Raw genomic sequence first — 19,423 nt, forward strand, 5'->3', positions numbered from 1 at the left:
AGTTACGAAGAGATAGGATTTGAATTCTCTCTGACTTGGAGTCCAAAATTCTAGGTCATCACTTCTATGAGAGTCACATTGCTAATATTTGAAGGGGAATTTGAACTTAGGTTGCTGTCCCTCTACAGTCTCCATGGGATATGTCCTCAGCCCTAGGAGCTACTTTTCATATTGCCGAGTAAAAGCTGCATAACAAACTCTAATGGATGTTCTAATTGACAAGTTTATTTAACGTTTTTAAAAATGAAGGAGGAAGTGGGGTGAGGGAAAGCAGGAAGAAGAAAAATCCTTGTGCTTTCTACTTTTTACTTCTGGCTAGCTTCCACTCTGGATTCTTTTCTTTGCCTTTAACTGCAGCAGCAACTGCGATGGCTGAGGAGAGAGCTTGCGATTGTTTTCAGGAGAGTTTTTGTCATCTTTCTTGAACAATCTAGAGAGGAACTAGAGATTTCCCCCCCCCCCCAAAAAAAGAAGCAGACAACAGCATTAGCCAATGAATGGGAATCCTCTAGAGCATTCCCTCAATATACTCAGACACACAAAAATACACATACAGATACCCACCCACCCTCACACAGATACCTCACACACACACACAGACACAGAAACCCAAAGACATCCATATAGACATTTAGAGATACACACAGATACTCACAGACACAGATACCCACATAGACACCCACAGCTATACACAGACACATACACACACACCTACATAAATACCTAGAGATACACAAAGACACAGTCACATAGACACCCACAGATACATAGACACTCTCTCTTTCTTTCTTTCTCTCTCTCTCTCTCTCTCTCTCTCTCTCTCTCTCTCTCTCTCTCTTCTCTCTCTTCTCTCTCTTCTCTCTCTTCTCTCTCTTCTCTCTCTTCTCTCTCTGTCTCTCTCTGTCTCTCTCTGTCTCTCTCTCGCTGTCTGTCTGTCTGTCTCTCTCTCTCTCTCTCACACACACACACACACACACAATCAGGAGACTTGGCTCCTTTCCTTGCTAGCTATATCACTCCAGCTAAACTAGTGTCTGAGACCAAATTCCTGAGTCCAAGGATCTCACTCTGTCCACTACAGCACCATCTCAGTGCCCATATCAATATTGTTAGATAAATAACAACAGGCTGAAGCATGAGTGTTTATGTAAATGAAGAAACAACAATACAATGTGTTGACAACTCTAGTTACAGCACTTGTTATATATGTATATGTATGAAGCACAACTTTAGTATGTAATCAAGTAAATAAATTTCAGTGCATACTATAATTAACATGAGTACCACTCGACGTATGTGCGATTACATGCACGACACACATTACATGGATAAATATTAGTTTCACCTATAGCATCTTAGGCTAATCTGGATCAGGGCAAAATAAGACTCCATTTTCCATCAGTGGATTTCCATCACTTTGAGATGTCAAGGATCCCTCTGGTATCTCCTACTTCAGCTTCTTTTTACCTATTGTCTTCCCCTACTAGACTATAAACACCTTGAGGACAGGGAATCTTTCTTTTTTTTATTTGTCTCCCCAGTGCTTGGCACATAGTATCCACTTAATGTTTACCGAATTGAATTTATATATCAGGCACTGTTTTTGCTGCTAGAGGTGTGAGTACAAGGAAGAAAAAATGAGTTTACATTCTAACAGGAGAGGTGACAAGTACATGTAAAAATAAATGCAGCATAAATCTAAAGTGAATAAATACAATATATGCATCCTAGATAAATACAAGATAGCTTGGGAAGGAGAGAAGCAATAAAGTCTTTAGTCTTATTAGTCTTTAGTTGAATTAGATAAAGCTTGAATGCATTTTAGAGGAAGAGAAACTTTGGGACACAGAGGTAAGGGAGTGGGAAGATATATCAGACATGTGGAAAAGACAGTTTGAAGCTATGGAAGTGGGGAACTTGTTCTTAGGGAAGAATAGAGAGGATAGTTTGACAAGATTTGAGAGTGCAGGAGGGGAGATCATGCCCAGTGAAGCTGGAAAGCTAGCTCAGGACCAGGTTGTATAGGCTATTAAAAGCTAAGAAATTTAGATTTTATCCTAGGAATAACAGGAATCCAATAGAATTTATTGAGCAGGAGAGTCCTGTGGTCAGATCTGCATTTAAGACAAATTTTTGGCAACATTGTATAGCATGGATTGGAGTTGGGAGAGATCTGAGGCAAGAATGGCTGTGAAGAAGCTGTTGTGAAAATAAAAAGAAAAGTTGAGGAAAGAGTAGTCATGGAAACTCAAAGAGGAAGAACATTGTATCCAAGAGGAGAATGTAGATAACAGTGTGTCAAATGAAGTCAGGTCAAGCAGGGTGAGAAGGGAGAAAAAGATCATCAAATGAAACAACTAAGAGATCATTGATAACTGCGAATAAAGTAGTTTCCTGAGCTTGGAAGCTGCATTTCAAAAAGATTGAGGAGTAGGTTAGCTATGTGGTGTGACATAGTATTGTTCCTGGAGTCAAGTTCAAATTTAGCCTCACACATTTAATCTATTTATACGACCCTAGACAAGTCACTTAATTGTGATTGCTTTCTCTTTCCCACTCCCCAAAAAAGGCTAAGGAGAGAGAGAAAGAGGAAAGCAATGAGTATAGACAAGTTTTCCAATAAATTGGTTGAGGAAGAGAGGAGAGATGTAGAATGATACCTTGACGGGATGGTAAGCTCTTGTGGAGGTTTTTTAAAGATTGGAGAGTCTTGGGAATATTTGAAGGCAATAGGAAAAGAGTTGATAAAAAGAGGTCAAAGATTTGAGATTTGAATGTTTCAGAATGCACTCTGTAAGAGAAAATGAGGGGAGATAGGATCACAACACATGTAAATATGTTGGTCTTAGTATGGAGAAGAGTCACCACTTTTTTAAGATACTGGGGGGGGGAATAATAGAGTAGGAATGATGTTAAAGAGTTTTGAGGTAAAGAGAATAGGAGAAAATGTGGCTGATGATCTCTATATAACAATTGGGATAGCCCCTGCATTGATGAAGAGCAGCAAAGTTAATTCACCACAACCACTTACTGTCAAGGGGTGGTTTGATTCATTTCTAAATGAGAAGGTGAAGAGAAATTATGAACTGTTACCCCAGTTTCTAAATGAAAGACAACCCCTGAGCAGCAAAAGGACTGCCTAAATCAGCTCCTGGCTCAGGCACTAAATCTACTGTGATAGAAACACTTGCAGAGATTTAGGTTTATTAAAAGTAATGGACTGAACCTGGAGACAGTAAATAACTCCACTGCCTAGAATTTCAATTGTAGATATTTTCAGGGTATATGAGAAGTAACACTGATAGTAATAACACTATTAGCCAGCTTGGGCTCTCTCTAAGATTTCAGAAATTAATTCTGATTAAGATTACGATCAGCCCATATCATCAACTAGTCAATCAATAAGCATTTATTAAGTGTCTACTATATTTCAGGTATTGTGCCATGTAAGCACTGGGGATACAAAAAAGAGAGGGTATAAGGAGTCCCTGACCTCAAAGACCTCACAGTCTAATGGGGAAGACAACAAGCAAACTGGAAACCAATCTGACAAAAAAAAGGTTGAAACCAAGTTTTATATCATATACCACAGTAAGCTCCATATGGATATACAATCTATTTTTTATTATAGCTTTTTATATGTATGGGTAAATATGTTAAAATCTATGTTAAATATAATATATGTATACATGGATATACAATCTAAAGAGATCCCTTTCACAACTATGGCTGGGGGGGAATTATTAAAAAATAAAGTAGATCACTTTTATAACATTAAATTGAAAAGTTTGGGCACAAAGTACTTTGGATAATATAAGAAAAAAGCTATTAATTGAAGAGAGAACTTCTCATTAAATATTTCTAATAAAAGTCTGATATCCAAGATGATAAAATTGATATAAATATATAATATCAAGAGCTATTCCCTAACAAATAACTGGCAAAAAGATATGAATGGGCATTTTCAAAAGAAGTGCAAGCTATTAACAATCATGTGACAAAATGCTACAAAGAACTAAAAAGAGAAAGGCAAATTAAAATTTTTCTGAGTTTTACTTTTCATTCATCAAAAGCACAAAATGAACAAAGATAGCGGTGGAAAATTTTGGACGGGCAATAGGAAAACAGACATACTAAATTTACTATTGTAGTTATGGATTTGTTTAATTAATTCTGAAAACCAAATTTAAACTATCCAGGAAAAATCACTAATTTATATTTACTCTTTATTCTATTGATATTTCCACTTGACACATACCAAGGAGATCAAACTCTGAGTGAAACATTACCTTTATAAAAATAAAATGTATAGGTCTCTTTTTTGTGATAGTAAAAAACTGGAAACAAAGTTGATTTCTATCAAATGGGGAATAATTGAACAAATTGTGGAATATTTAATGTAAATAATGTAATTGATTTGGGAATTTTAATGTAAAATGTTATTTTAAAAAATTTATGCCGAATGAAATAAGCAGAACCAAGAGAATTTTTACAGGGTGCACAAAAAAAATCACTGAAAAATGTCAGAACTCTGACTTAAATAATGATCAGTCTTGCTCCACAGTAAGGCAAAACATCCCATTTTTGGGGGTTTGAGACAGACAGAGAAAAAGAGGGAGAGACAGAGACAGAGAGAGACACAGAGAGACAGAGAGAGAGAGAGACACAAAGACAGAAACAGACAGAGAAACAGAGACAGAGATAGACAGAGAGAAGGAGAGGGTTACAGACAGATACAGACATTGACACATGCACACAAAGATAGACAAGCAGGGAAAAATTGATGAATTAACGCAAGAAGCAGTGCTTATGTGACTCATTTTAACTTATTCAGATTGAAAATCCACGACTACTCCTAAATCTAGTCCCATTATGATCAGTTTTCTCCTGTTGTTTCTGACTTGTGCAGATTTAGGCAATCTAGTACTCCCCCTCTTTCTAGGGGCTCCCTATATTAATGATGAATTTAGGGTGGAAACATCCCATTAGTTTAGCCCACTGAAGCTCAGAACTCCTGAGCTCAAAAGATCCACGAATCTTAGCCTTCCCACAGAAAAAAATTATAGATATTAGCAACATTCCTAGTTTGTACTTATATTCTAAATGAGGATTAAGAATATGGTATTGAATTTTGTTATCTTTCTCAGTTTTTCTTTTTCTTCTTGATCTGATTTTTCTTGTGCTGCAAGATAACTGTATAAATATGTATACATATATTGGATTTAACATGTACTTTAATGTGTTTAACATGTATCAGACTCCCTGACAGCTGGGGAAGGAGTGGGGAGAAGTGGGGGAAAATTGGGAACAAAAGGTTTTTCAAGGGTCAATGTTGAAAATATTACCCATACATATGCTTTGTAAATAAAAATCTTTAATTAAAAAAGAATATGGTATTGAGTTGATCACATGGACAATCGATCCACTTCTCAAATTTCTGGTTAAAAGGTATCTAATCTGTTGTGTGTTTTTTTTTTCTGAGAAACATAGGACATTCTATATCCCAGATCTTATCTATCTACATTTATCCCTACAATGCCAATGTCTTCTTGGGGCCTCTTTATCTCCGTGACATCAGGTTAAGTCCCGTGTCACAATTTCTATAATTCAGTTTTTGATACTTTGAAAAAATGAAAATAAAAACGGAACAAAACCCAGAAAAACGAAGATAAATTTTAAACAATGTTCTTCCATAATTAGAATAGAAAGCAAGAAAGGAAACAAATAAAAGCTATGATTCTTGTAGCCTCAAAAAAAAAAAAAAAAAAAAAAAGTCAGAGCAGACTCTGAGAAGAATTGTGCCTTGCAAGTGAAAAGAGTGATAGCTAAGAAGGAAAACTCCCTTTCTCGAGATGGAATCACTGTCTGCCTTTCCCAGAGTTCAACTGTCAGGCAGTATGGGGTTTCAGTATATTGTATCAGAAAAAAAGGTGGAATAAAGAAAAAAAAAGGACTAAATACACCTTAAGAATGAAGAATGAATCATTATAAATGATTTGCAAAAGAATGACTCAATCAAAGATGAAATTATAGCAACTGAAAATTATATCACATTAGCATAGAATATACAACTTTATATAATAGAGGTAAAATACTTCCAAGAGGCAAATTTATTTTCCTAAATGTATATATTAACAAAAAAGAAAAAGAAAAGATTAGTTAGCTATTTTCACCTTAAAATTAGAAAAGCCAGAAAACTAACAATACTCCAAAGAATAAAAGATCACTAAGATCAAAGGGGAAATGAAAATAATTAAAAGCAAAAAAATTGAATTAATCAATAAGCATTCATTAAATGTCAAGCACTTTATTATATTCTGATGTTGCTTCATCTGTGTCCAACTCTTCATGAATACATATGTAGTTTTCTTGGTAAAGATGCTGGAATGGTTTGTCATTTCCATCTCCAGATGAAGAACTGAGGCAAATAGGGTTGTGACTTGCCCAGAGTCACCCAATTAGTAGCTGTTGAGACTGGATTTGAATTCAGGTCTTCCTAACTCCAAGCCTGGCCCTTTAGCCAGTGTCACCTAGTTGTCCTATATGCCACACACTATGCAAGGTGACTGAGATACAATTTCAAAAGGGAAAGAGTCCTCAGCCTCTAGGGAATCCTGCTAAAGGCATGTACTACATTAATAAGTCAATAAATACAAATATAGAGAGAATACATAAAAAATAAATATAAAATGATGGCAGGGCAAGCAACTAAGGAAGTTGCACTTGAGCTGAACCTTGAAAGTAATCAAGGGTTCAAAGAGGTAAAGATAAGAAACGATCATATTTCAGTCATGAGATATTTGCCTGAGTAAAGAGAGATAGGATGCCATGTACAAGAATAGTCAATGGTCTTGTCTGACCAGAGCATAGAGTATATAAGAGTCCTGTAATATATAATGAGCTCAGGCGAGAGCCAGTTTATGGAGGGCTTTAAATGTGAAAAAAAAAGTTTCCATTTTTTCTTAATGAGTCACTGGGACTCACTGACCTGGTCCTCAGACCAGGAGGTGACATGGTTCAATCTGTACATTATGAAACCATTTTGGCAACATTTTGGAGAAGAGATTGCAAAAGGGAGAGACAGGATGCAGAAAGAACAAAAAACAAAATAATTTGTTTCTTTAAAAAAAACATTTACATGGACAAAAATAAAGCAATTAAGAGGAAGGAAAATTAATTACTTAAATAGCAATAGGAAGGGGAAATCATTGTGAATAGTAAAGAAATAAAAGAATTATTAGAGAATGATCAAAGAACTTGTGGTTTTTGTTAGGATAAGGAACTTTGGAATAATTTAAACAAGGTATTAAAAATAAAAAGTGGAGAATGGACAAGAGGTATGTCATTAACTTTGGTTTAACTTCTACATTAAAATATAATCAATGTAAATTAATTACCTTAGTAAAAAGATGGAAAAAGCTAAAGAATCATCTTAGTCAACAAATATTTTCTTTCTTTGCTATATCTATCTGGAGAGAAAAAAGAGGGAGAGAGGAAGACAATGGGAGCATCGAGGGGTAAGGGAAAGACAGAGAGACAGAGACAGAGAGACTGTAAAACTTGTTTGTAAAAGGCTTACAAAGAAGATGATTATGAACAATATCATCTCATAAAGCAGAGGGAAAAAAATCTAGAGTAAAACCAGTCTAAAGAAATCATCTGACTAAGCAAAGTCATCCCAAGAATATTAAGGATGAAAATGAAAGAAGGACTACAAGTAGAAGAAAAATGGGAAAGATTTGCAAAAATTATTAGAACAGTTCTCTCCATCAAGGTTGCTGGGATTGCCACATTTGGGACCTAATATTGAGTCCTGCTTACAGAGGAATTATAAATGGCAAAAATAATGAATGAATAGATCCCAGAGCTTAGTGTCAGGAAGAACTCAGTTTGAATATGGCCTCAGATACTTTTCTGATTCTGTGTAAGTCACTTAACTTCTGTTTGGCTCATTTCTTCATATGTAAAATGGGGATAATAGTAGCACTTACCTTCCAGAGTCATTGTAAAGATAAAAACAACAGTTGTAAAGCACTTGACATGATACCTGGCATATAGTAAATGCTATATAAATATTAGTTATTATTATTACTCTTTATTATAATGAAAATAAAACTATTAATGTACAAGTAGAAGTGAGTGCTACTCTTAGATCTGAGATCTTTAATTCTATTTCCTACTGGTGTTTCACAGATGAATTTGTATCTTTTTAAGGATGAATTCTCACTTCACTTTCAGAATATTATGGAGAAAAGAAGAAATTATCTAATTGCTCCATGCTCCTGATAGAGAGTGAAAACCTTCTGGCACTTTGCTTTAGCAAAATGGTTACCAGAGATTCAGAGGTCAGTGCCATTTCTGATGTCTTTTTTCAGGGTTCAATTTCCCCCTGTCAGCCTAAAAGGAGCAACTATCTCAAGCTTTTGCTGTCAGCCTAACTTCTCATGAGATCATAACCATTAACATTTCTGACATCTTTTTCATAAAGCATGTCATTTTTCTTTCTTCCCCCCCCCAAAATATCCTTTTCATAGGTATCTGTTGAGAAGGAAATGGCTCAACAAGTTATGATATATATAAATGGAGTAGGATACTACTGTGTCATTAACAAAGTGATGAAGGGGATGGTTTCAGAGAAACCTAGGTTATATGAACTGATGCAAAATGAAGTCAGCAGAAACAGGAGAACAATTTCTTTTTTTTTTTTTTATAATACTATTGGTGAAATTGATTTATTTATTCAACAAACATTTCTTGGATATCTGTTATATTCTTATCTTTTTTTTTAATTTAATAGCCTTTAATTTACAGGATATATACATGGGTAACTTTACAGCATTAACAATTGCCAAACCTCTTGTTCCAATTTTTCACCTCTTACCCCTCCCCACCCCCTCCCCTAAATGGCAGGATGACCAGTAGATGTTAAATATATTAAAATATAACTTAGATACACAATAAGTATACATGACCAAAACATTATTTTGCTGTACAAAAAGAATCAGACTCTGAATTATTGTACAATTAGCTTGTGAAGGAAATCAAAGATGCAGGTGTGCATAAATATAGGGACTGGGAATTCAATGTAATGGTTTTTAGTCATCTCCCAGAGTTCTTTTTCTGGGTATAGCTAGTTCAGTTCATTACTGCTCCATTAGAAATGATTTGGTTGATCTCGTTGCTGAGGATGGCCTGATCTATCAGGACTGGTCATCATCTAGTATTGTTGTTGAAGTATATAATGATCTCCTGGTCCTGCTCATTTCACTTAGCATCAGTTCGTGTAAGTCTCTCCAGGCCTTTCTGAAATCATCCTGTTGGTCATTTCTTACAGAACAGTAATATTCCATAATTTTCATATACCACAATTTATTCAGCCATTCTCCAACTGATGGACATCTATTCAGTTTCCAGTTTCTAGCCACTACAAAAAGGGCTGCCACAAACATTCGTGCACATACAGGTCCCTTTCCCTTCTTTATAATCTCTTTGGGATATAATCCCAGTAGTAACACTGCTGGATCAAAGGGTATGCACAGTTTGATAACTTTTTGAGCATAGTTCCAAACTACTCTCCAAAATGGTTGGATTCGTTCACAACTCCACCAACAATGAATCAATGTCCCAGTTTTCCCACATCCCCTCCAACAATCATCATTATTTTTTCCTGTCATCTTAGCCAATCTGACAGGTGTGTAGTGGTATCTTAGAGTTGCAGGAGAACAATTTCTAAAATAGCAACAATATAGTAAAAACAAACAACTTTGAAAGGCCCAATAACTCTTATTAAGATAATAGCCAAAACAATTCCAAAGGACTCATGATGAATCAGGTTATTCACTTCCTGACAGAATGTCTCATTTTATTGCAATAGTCTGGAACTGAACTTTCAAGATCTCTGAGGTATGACTAGATATGGCAAGAGTAAGTTAATAAATATTTATTAAGTATCAAGAAAAGGTACAAGTACAAAGAAAAGCAAGTAGAAGTTACAAAAATATACAAATACCAAGGAATTTGTCAAGATCCAGTATTTTCTCTACTCTCACTATACCCTAGGAGGTAAATGAGGAGTATGTAGATTGGAAAACGTTACATTAATGTAACAAAAATATTATGCCAAAAGAAATTATTAAAATGAAGTAAAAAAAGAAGATATATATGAAAAGATGTGTAGGGAAGAAATAATCAAAAGAACAATACCACCATACAATCATATAGTTAAAGACAACAATAACAGCAAGAATCTGGTGTCATATACAAAGTGAAGAAGGTGCAAAGAGATAATGGGATCTTATAGTCTCTGTACCTTTCCATCAATTAAATCCAAAAGTAAAATCAAAATTACAGTTTGAGATGTCTGAAAGGCAGTTGGTAATATGAGATTGGAGATTAGTAGAGCGATTGGGGTAGAAAAGGTAGTTTTGAGAATCCTTGTTATAGAGATGACAATTAAATTAATGGCATTTATGTGGTATAACCAAGTGAAATAAGCAGGTAATGAATTTGGTATCTCAGGAAATGCCTATAGTGCAGATAAAAACAGGATCAAAAAAAAAAAAAAGATATAGAACCTATCCAACCATTTTGCATTTTTTTTTTGGCAAAGAGAACACAGCAGATTTCCTGACAATGAATCATTAATTCCCTTTTCTAAAAAAATTTACTTAAGTGGCCTTCAAACTACCTGTGTACCATGCAAGTTCTAAAGTGTTTATTTACATGATGATATACTTAAAGAACCCAGAAAATAAACTAAAAAACTAGTCAAAATAACTAACAACCTTAGCAAAATTGCAGAATATAAAACAAAACCATACAAATCACCAGCATTTCTATATATTACCAACAAAATAAGAATAGGAAGAGATAGAAAAAGAAATTTCACTTAAAATAAATGCAGACAATATACTTGTGAGTCTAGTCTACCTAGCAGGATATGAATGAAACCAATAACAAAATACTTTACAGATCTGAACACCTGGAGAAATATTAATTCCTCATGGGTAGTCTGAAGCAATATAATAAAATAACAGTTCTATCTAAGATAATTTACTTATTTGGGGCCATAACAATTAAAATATTAAAGAATAACTTTATAGAACTAGAAAAATAAAAACAAAATTCCTTTGGAATAGCAAAATGTCAAAAACATAAAAAGAATCAATAAAAAAGATGGTCTAGCAATACTAGATTTCAAACTATACTACAAAATAGTAATCATCAAATCAGTCTGGTACAGGTTAAAAAAGAAGAGTGATTAATGACTGGAATAGATTAAATATGTAATATGTAGAAGTAAAAGACCACAGTAATGAATTGTTTGATAAACCTAAAGATCCAAGTTATTGGAGTAAGAAATCACTATTCAACAGACTGCTGGGGAAAGTGGAAATCAGTTTGGCAGAAATTATGTATAAATCACAATCTCACACTATATATTAAGATAAGCTCAAAATGGATACATCATTTAGACATAATGATATCACAAGCAAATTATGGGAGCATGATAAAAATTATAATCTGTGGATAAGAGGAGACTTAACAAGCAAACAAGACATAGAGAAGATCAGAATGATAAAATGGGTAATTTAAAAATTATATGAAATTAAAAGGCTCTGCATAAACAAAATCAATACATCCAAAATTAGAAGGGAAGTAGGTTATAACTTCAGGAGAAAATTTTTGAACTAAGTTCTTTTGGAAAAGGTCTCATTTCTAAAATATATAATGAATTGAACTAAATTTACAAAAAATAAAAGCCTTTCTCCAACTGATAATCAAAGAATATGAATAGGTAGTTTTCAGAAGAAGAAATCAAACCTATCAATAGCCAAGTAAAAGAAATGCTCTAAATCACATGATTAGAGAAATGAAAATTAAAACAACTCTTAGATACTACAAAAGGAAAGGGAGAAATACTGGAGGGAATATGGAAAAAGAGGTAATTAATTGTTGGTGGAATTGTGAACTTGTTCAGTCATTCTGGAGAATAAGCTGACACTGTGCTTAAAGGACTATACAATTGTGCATATATACTCTTTGATTCAGCAATACCAATACTAGATTTGTATGCCAAAGAGATCAAAGAAAAGGGAGAGGACTCGTGTACAAAAATATTCATAGCAGTTCTTTTTGTAGTAATGAAGAATTGGAAATCAATGGATGTCCTACAATTAGGGAATGGTTGAACAAATTATGATATATGATTGTGATGGAATGATTATTATATTATAAGAAATGATGAAAGGGATGGTTTCAGAAAAATCTGGGAAGACGTGTATTAGCTGATTCAAATTGTAGTGAATAGAACTAGACAACACTATATACAATAACAGCAATATTGTAATCATATTCAAATGTGAAAGACTTAGCTACGTTGATTAATATGATATACAACAATTCCAAAGGACTCATGATAAAAAATGCTATCTATTTCCAGAGAGAGAATTGAAGAAGTCTAAGTGCAGATTGAGACATATTTGTTTTCACTTTATTTTTATTGCTTTTTTCACAAAATGCCTCATGTAAAAATTTGCTTTGCATGATTTCATATGTATAATGGGTATCATATTTCTTGCCTTCTCAAAAGATGTGAGATAGGGTGGCGGGAGGGAAATAATTTGGAAGTGAAAACAAATTTTTAAAAAATGTTTAGTGTTCATTTATTCATGGAACTTTCATTTGTAGAGAACCAGAAAGGTTCTTTAGGAAGATTTTCCAAGGATTATAGAGACATATTAGAATATGTGTGGATTTTACATTTTTCAAAACTTTCCAGATTCCTAGCTCTGTTTGAGGAAGGTCCACAAAAAAAACTTGTGACAGAGTTTTGCAATTTTGGTAATTTTGTGCTATTTTCTAGATTCTACCCACTAGATTGAATTTGAACCTAAAGCAAAAGTAAGAGCCTGTGGAATAGTATGTTTCTACTGAGGTCTACCTTCTAACTCTGCAGCACTCTATCTAATCTGATACTCAACAACAGACTTTAAATAGATACTCAGATTTTCATTTTACTTACAGTAGGCATCCTGTAGCCTTTTCTTTCAATAAATTCTTTGAAAGCAACTGTTGCATGAAGGTCCAGGAGTGTTGCATCCTAAAAAGAAATCGGACATTGTTTAAGAGATCAGTCATCAAAACTATTTTTATAACAGCTCTCAATAAGAGAACTGCTTTCAAACCACAGACCCAACAACTCTGAGGACGAGAAGGAAAGCATTTTTTTCTTCACATAGAAGAAATGCAAATAATAACTACCAGACGAAAATAAAATTCTTCAGATCATGCAACCAGTAAAGACAACAAATTCAAAGAACTATTTGGCTTTATGTAAAAAAAAATCCAGAAATTATAAATTCACTTCTGGCAGCATCACAATAATATAGCATTTTAGCACAATGATGTAAGGCACCTTGCTATGCCAAAATATTGAAAATAATAAGTTTCACTTTTGACAAAGGTATAATTTTGCACAAAAAGATATCAAAATTATATTTCATAGTGGGACATTCAGACAAAATTTATTGAACATAAACACTATTATTATTGTAATATTTTAAAAACAATTAAGACATTAACAAAAATAAATAGTTGTTTATAAAAAGAAAAGAAGTTTGTATATGACATTGTGAATCTATTTAGTGTGGCAATTCCTTAGGCAGTATGGTGGAAGGGATACGGTATTGGACTGGGAATCAGGAAGACCCGAGTATAAATTCCACTTAAACATTTTTTATTTGATAATTCTAAATAAATTACTTAATCCCTCTATGCTTAAATTTGCTTATTTATAAATGGAGGGTAGGGCTTGCACTTGATGATATTTAAAATCATCTCCAACTTTAAGTAGGTGATCCTATGTTCTGTGATATAATTTTTAAAAGTATATATTAAACTTAACATAGCATTTCCAACACTTGTCTATTCATCTGTGTACCTTTTGGTTCTTTTCTATATATTTTCATTTTTAATGGTTTATTGATACCTTTCCCTCTCTTCTTTCCTCCTCTCATCTCTTTCTTTCTTTCCTTATTTACTTCCTTACTCTCTCTTCTTTTTTTCTTTCCTTCCCTTCTTCCCGTCCTTTCTTTGTTCCTTCCTTCCTTCTTTCCTCTCTTTCTTCTCTCCCTTCTTCCCTTCTTTCCTCTCTCCATTCTTTCCTCCCCCCCCTCTCTCCCCATCTTCTCCTCTCTCTTTTTTACTTCTTCTCACAATTCATACCTCCTCCCTAAAAGCTCACCCTTGTAGCAAATAAATAAGGGTGGGGTGTGGGTGCTGGTTTAATTATGCCCATGTAAGTTATGTGTGCCCACAGAGAACTGCCTAAATGTGGCTCATAGGGAAGCAAGAATAGATATGTTTAGTATTTCCTCTTCCTGTCTCTAAGGAAAACTTTGATTACTCACAAGAAGGGAAGCAGAAAGTTGAGGACAGAGGCTATCACTCTGTTCTCCCTGGACAGAGAGAATAATGAGCTATAATTCTAATTACATATGTCATATTTTATATAATTATAACCCCTTCATTAAATATTGTTAGGTTAGGGGAAGTAATTTTTATGTTCAAACTATATTCCTTATCTCTATTCCTTAATAAGAAATGAGGGCCCCAAGCTATACATTAAAATTTTATTCCTTTCCTACTAAATACCAGTTCCAAAATGGATACACATAGCGAATAGCAAGTAAATCCATTTATTCAAAATGATAGCAAAACAGAAATCAGAAAAATATACATAGGAAAATATATACCATACAATATAAAATGAATAAGTTCCCTCATTGGGAAAAAGATTACTCAACCAAGAAATTGTCCTATAACACATCCAAAGGAAAATTCCTCAGAGTGGGAGGTAGGAATATAATATAGGTTATTACTACCACTTTGACATGTCAGCTTTGTCCTAGAGAATTTTTTCTCCTTTCAACAACCTGAAGGTTAGAAGGTTGTATGTTCTCTTTCAACAATAGGAGTCAAAAGACCTTAGTTCTTTTCTCTCCAACTCCCAAGTTAAAAGAGGTTTAATAAAAAATGATAAGCACAGCAATTACTTTATGTTAGAAGGTACTAGAGGTAGGAAATGATATTAATACTAAATATATATGCCCCAAATGCAGTAGCACTCAAATTTTTAAAGGAAAAGATAAATTAAGTACAGATGGAAATAGATAGCAAAATTATAATAGTGGGGAATTTTCAACTTTCCCTTGTCAGAACTATAACTCATATAAGAAATAAGCAATTTAACCTTATTAAACTCCTTATAATTATTATTTCATTTTTAATTGTTGCGTTTCTCCTATTCTTGTGAGTTCAGTTTTCTGTTCAGTTCTAATCTTTTTCTCAAGAATGATGGGGCAGCTAGACAGTGCAGTGGATAGAGCACTGGCTCTGAAGTCAGGAGGACCAGAGTTCAAATCCAGCCTTAGATATGTAATACTTTCTAGTGTATGACCCTGGGCAAGTCACTTAACCCCCATTGCCTCATCAAGAAAAAAAAAGAATATTTGAATGTTCTTTAGTTCATTTAATAGTCATTCTTCCTTGCAGGATTACACTCAGTTTTGCTGTGTAGTTTGATATTGGTTTCAAACCCAACTTCTTTGCTTTTTGGAATATTACATTTCAGATCTTTTTATATTTTAATGCAGAAACTGCTCAATCTTTTGTCATCCTGACTGGAGTTCCACAATATGTAAATTTTTTTCTTTCTAGTTGTTCATAATATTTTATCCTTGACCTGGGATCTTTTAAATTTAGCTATAATATACCTGTGAGTGTTCTTTCAGGCTGGGATAGATGGGTTTTTCAATTTCTATTTTACCTTCTAGTTCTAAAACTTCATGGCAATTTTCCTTAATAATTTCTCAAAAGTTGTCTAGATTCTTTTAAAAAAAATTCTGATTTCCAGGTAGTTTGACAATTTTTATATTATCTCTGCTTGATTTATTTTCCATGTCAGTTATTTTTCTAATGAGATGTTTCACATTCTCTTCTACATTTTTATTCTTTTTGATTTAGTTTTATTATTTCTTGACATTTTATGAAATCATTAGCTTCTCCTTGTCCAATTCTAATTTTTATGGTATTATTTTCTTCAATAAGATTTTGAATCTTTTTCCAATTAGTTGACTTTTCCCCATAAATTTCTTGCAATTTTTTTTGCATTACTCATTTCTTTTCCCAAATTTTTCTTAATCTCTCTTATTTGAATTTTAAAGTCCTTTTTAAAGCTTTTCTAAAAACTCTTTTTTGGAGGGAGATTATGACCATTTTACAATTCTCTTCAAAGATTTATAAGAAGTTGTTTTGTTTTCTTCTGAGTCTTAAGCTAGATATTCCCTATCACCATAGTAGCTATCTATGTTTGGGCTCTTTCTCTTTGCTGTTGTTATTTTGTTTATTTGTTGTTGCTGTTGTTTTATTCTAAAAGGCTCCATCTTTTGGCTGTTGGGCTCTGCTCCTCAGTGTGGGGAATAATACCTTAAGTTTCAGGTTTTTAATGATGTTGTCACCTCACCCCTCTGCCGTGGAATCTAAACCAGGGACTTTGCTTTCCTGTGAGTGACCACAACCAGCAGTGCTCCTACCCCTATCCTATTGCACTCATCCTGTGTGCTTGCTCACTTCCCCTTTGCAACCACAGTTTTGGAACTCTATCTGGTCAGTGTACCTGAGCTTCATAAACAGCACAGAGGAGGACTATCACACTCTTCTCAGCAGCTGCCCAACCCCTGTGTAGGGGCAAAAGTCACCACAGTTGCCCCAAGAGCATTCCATAAAACAGATGGCTCATCTTAGCTACCTAGCTGGCACTCTGTATCTCTCTTGTTCCAGACTTCATGTCTCTAGCTTGACTACCTTCTTCACTCCCAGCTTAACAGAATTCATGGTCCTCATCCCCAACCTGTCAGAACCAAATTTATGGTCCATTCCTGAAAGTTCTCGCTCATCGGTGCTCTTACCCCACCCCCTCCATTTGTCTCTCCTGATTTCTGAAGTCCTATAAAAATCCCTGGAATTCTTCACTCATTGCTAAATGTTTTGAGACTCGAGTCCCATTCAGTCTGCTGGGGTCAACATGGATCCTGTTTTGGCCCCAGACAATCTCTCCCTCTCAAGTAAAATATTAAAAACTCTCTAATCTCTATCTTGCCTCTGTTTCTCCTGCATCGCACCTTAAGGCATTGTTTTAAATTATTTGTTGAGGCATTTAGGAGAGCCAGGTATTTTTCTGCCTTATTCTGCCATCTTCCCACAATTCCTCTACACCATTACTTTAATCTCTCAGGAGAAATCTAAGAGTGCCTCAGGTTCATGTTTTAGGATTTTACTGGATAGAGTTGTTGAGTCATTCATAAAAACTAAATTGTGACTCCTTTACTTCCAAGGAAATATTATCCTCTCATACCAGAATGATTAGCTGTGGAGAGAAAGAACAAAACATGCTTCAGCTCCACCTGAATGAAGGGAGAAGAAAAATGGCATTTATCCCTTAAGTGGGAAAAAGTTGAGAATGAATACATTGACCAGGTTCCAGTGTGAAGTAAACTCATTTAAAAAATTAGCAAGCTCTGTCTTGCAGATCACTCATTAATCAGATCAATGTGTCAGACAAGGCTATAATTGCTCACAATTGTATTTAATTTGGCATAACAATATTTTAACAATATAAAGTTCTTGGGATATGCTTAGACAATCCCAGGGATTATAATAACACAGTTACAAACACTTTTCACACAAATAAAAACAGATCTAAACAACTGGAGAAATAGTAATTGTTCATAAATAAACTGAGTCAATATAATAAAAATGACAATTACTAATCAAACTACTAAAGAATTATTTTATAGAACTAGACAAAATAGTAGCAAAATTAATCTGAAAGAAGAAAAGGTCAAAAATATCAAGAGAATCATTGGGGAAAATGTTAAGAAATGAAACCTAGCAGTTCCAGATTTCAAACCATATTACAAAGCCACAATCATCAAAACAATCTTTTTGTGATAGCAAAAAATTGGAAGCCCAGTAATTGGGGTAGAGCTAAATAAATTGTAGTACATGATATGATGGAATAATACTGTGCTGTAAGAAATGGTAAATATGATAAATAGAAAATCAAAGAAAATCTCCATGAATGCAGAATGAAGTAAGAACTAAGAAAACAGTACACACAACAACTACAACAATATAAATAGGAAAAAAAAAAAAACCACATGCACACATACACAAAGTCAAAAGTGAATATTGCATTACAATTACAAACTACTCGAATTACTCAAATGAAGGGACTAGAGGATACTCCTACCCTCTACCCTCCTACCCTACAGAGATGAGAGATCTGCAAGTGATGCACTTTGCAGATATTTTAAGATTTTATTGATTAATTATATGGATATTTTCCTCTTTATTTTTTGTGTCTTTAAAAATACTATTTATTATGAGATAAATTTCTGGGAGAGAGCATATTAAAAAGATATAATATGATGTAATATAATGATATAAAAATACCAATGAAATTATTTTTTAAAAAATCATGCTCTTTTATCAATTTCATTACATTAATTGAGGTGGGGAAATGGAAAATCCTAGTTACATATTATGATATATCACATTTATCAATCTCACTAGTTAATCCATCATCTACCGAATATTATTATTCAAATATCCTTTGGGCCCATCCTGTTGTCAGAGAACTTAACATATACTCTCTAATTATTATCTAATTATAGAACTCATGGTTTGAATTGTTGTGAGAGTCTAGAAAAATTACATATTTCTCAAAAGATCCTAGAATCAGGTAGAAGGGTCACAAATGGACAAGGGAAATTTTTAGCCCAAATGAAAATGAGATTATAGATCATGACATGTGAACGTACCTTTTCTAGAAGATTCTTTTTCAACTTTTCATATTTAGAAGTAGCTTCCAATTTAGGATCCAACAGAGGTTCATTTGCTCTTCGCTTCTTCCATAAATTGGTATGCAAATACCAGGCTCCATAGCTAAATTTTACCCACTCTGGTTTGTAAGGGTTCTGTAGAAAAGAAAACAATTTCCAATACCCTTTAGGATACTCTGATTTATTATTACAGTGATTCAAAAATTAAGTCTTTGGTTCCTTGATCAAATGCTGTTGATAAGATCAATATCATCATTGTGAGAAACTTAAATTCAGTTCCTGCCCTAATATTTTTGGGGAAATACTTTTCCATTGGTTTCCATTTATGTCACTAATCAAAATATTTCCTTAAGTATATAATAGTTCTATGTTATTTTCAGAGCAGTTTAAATTTTATATGTAAGCAAACCTATAATCATATTCATTGCAAAAGATTCCACTGAGTACCTTAAAAAAAATTTCCATCCTGCCGTAAAACTTAAATCAAAGTAGCAACTAGAAATAATAAAAAAAAAGAT

General features: G+C 33.8%; 1 protein-coding gene across 1 annotated transcript in view; it reads right to left on the reverse strand.

Moving 5' to 3' along the window:
- Positions 1–308: 308 nt before the first annotated feature.
- Positions 309–19,423, reverse strand: part of FAM47E (family with sequence similarity 47 member E) — a 41,656-nt gene continuing 22,541 nt past the window's right edge. Inside the window, exons 6-8 of the mRNA XM_031941964.1 lie at positions 18,885–19,040; positions 13,025–13,102; positions 309–441 (exon numbers count right to left, since the gene is read on the reverse strand). Coding sequence (XP_031797824.1) covers positions 316–441; positions 13,025–13,102; positions 18,885–19,040 — 360 coding nt within the window. The 3' untranslated portion in view covers positions 309–315. The remainder of the gene's footprint in view (positions 442–13,024; positions 13,103–18,884; positions 19,041–19,423) is intronic.

Source organism: Sarcophilus harrisii, chromosome 6 (assembly GCF_902635505.1).
Source record: "Sarcophilus harrisii chromosome 6, mSarHar1.11, whole genome shotgun sequence".
NCBI classification, from domain to species: Eukaryota; Metazoa; Chordata; class Mammalia; order Dasyuromorphia; family Dasyuridae; genus Sarcophilus; species Sarcophilus harrisii.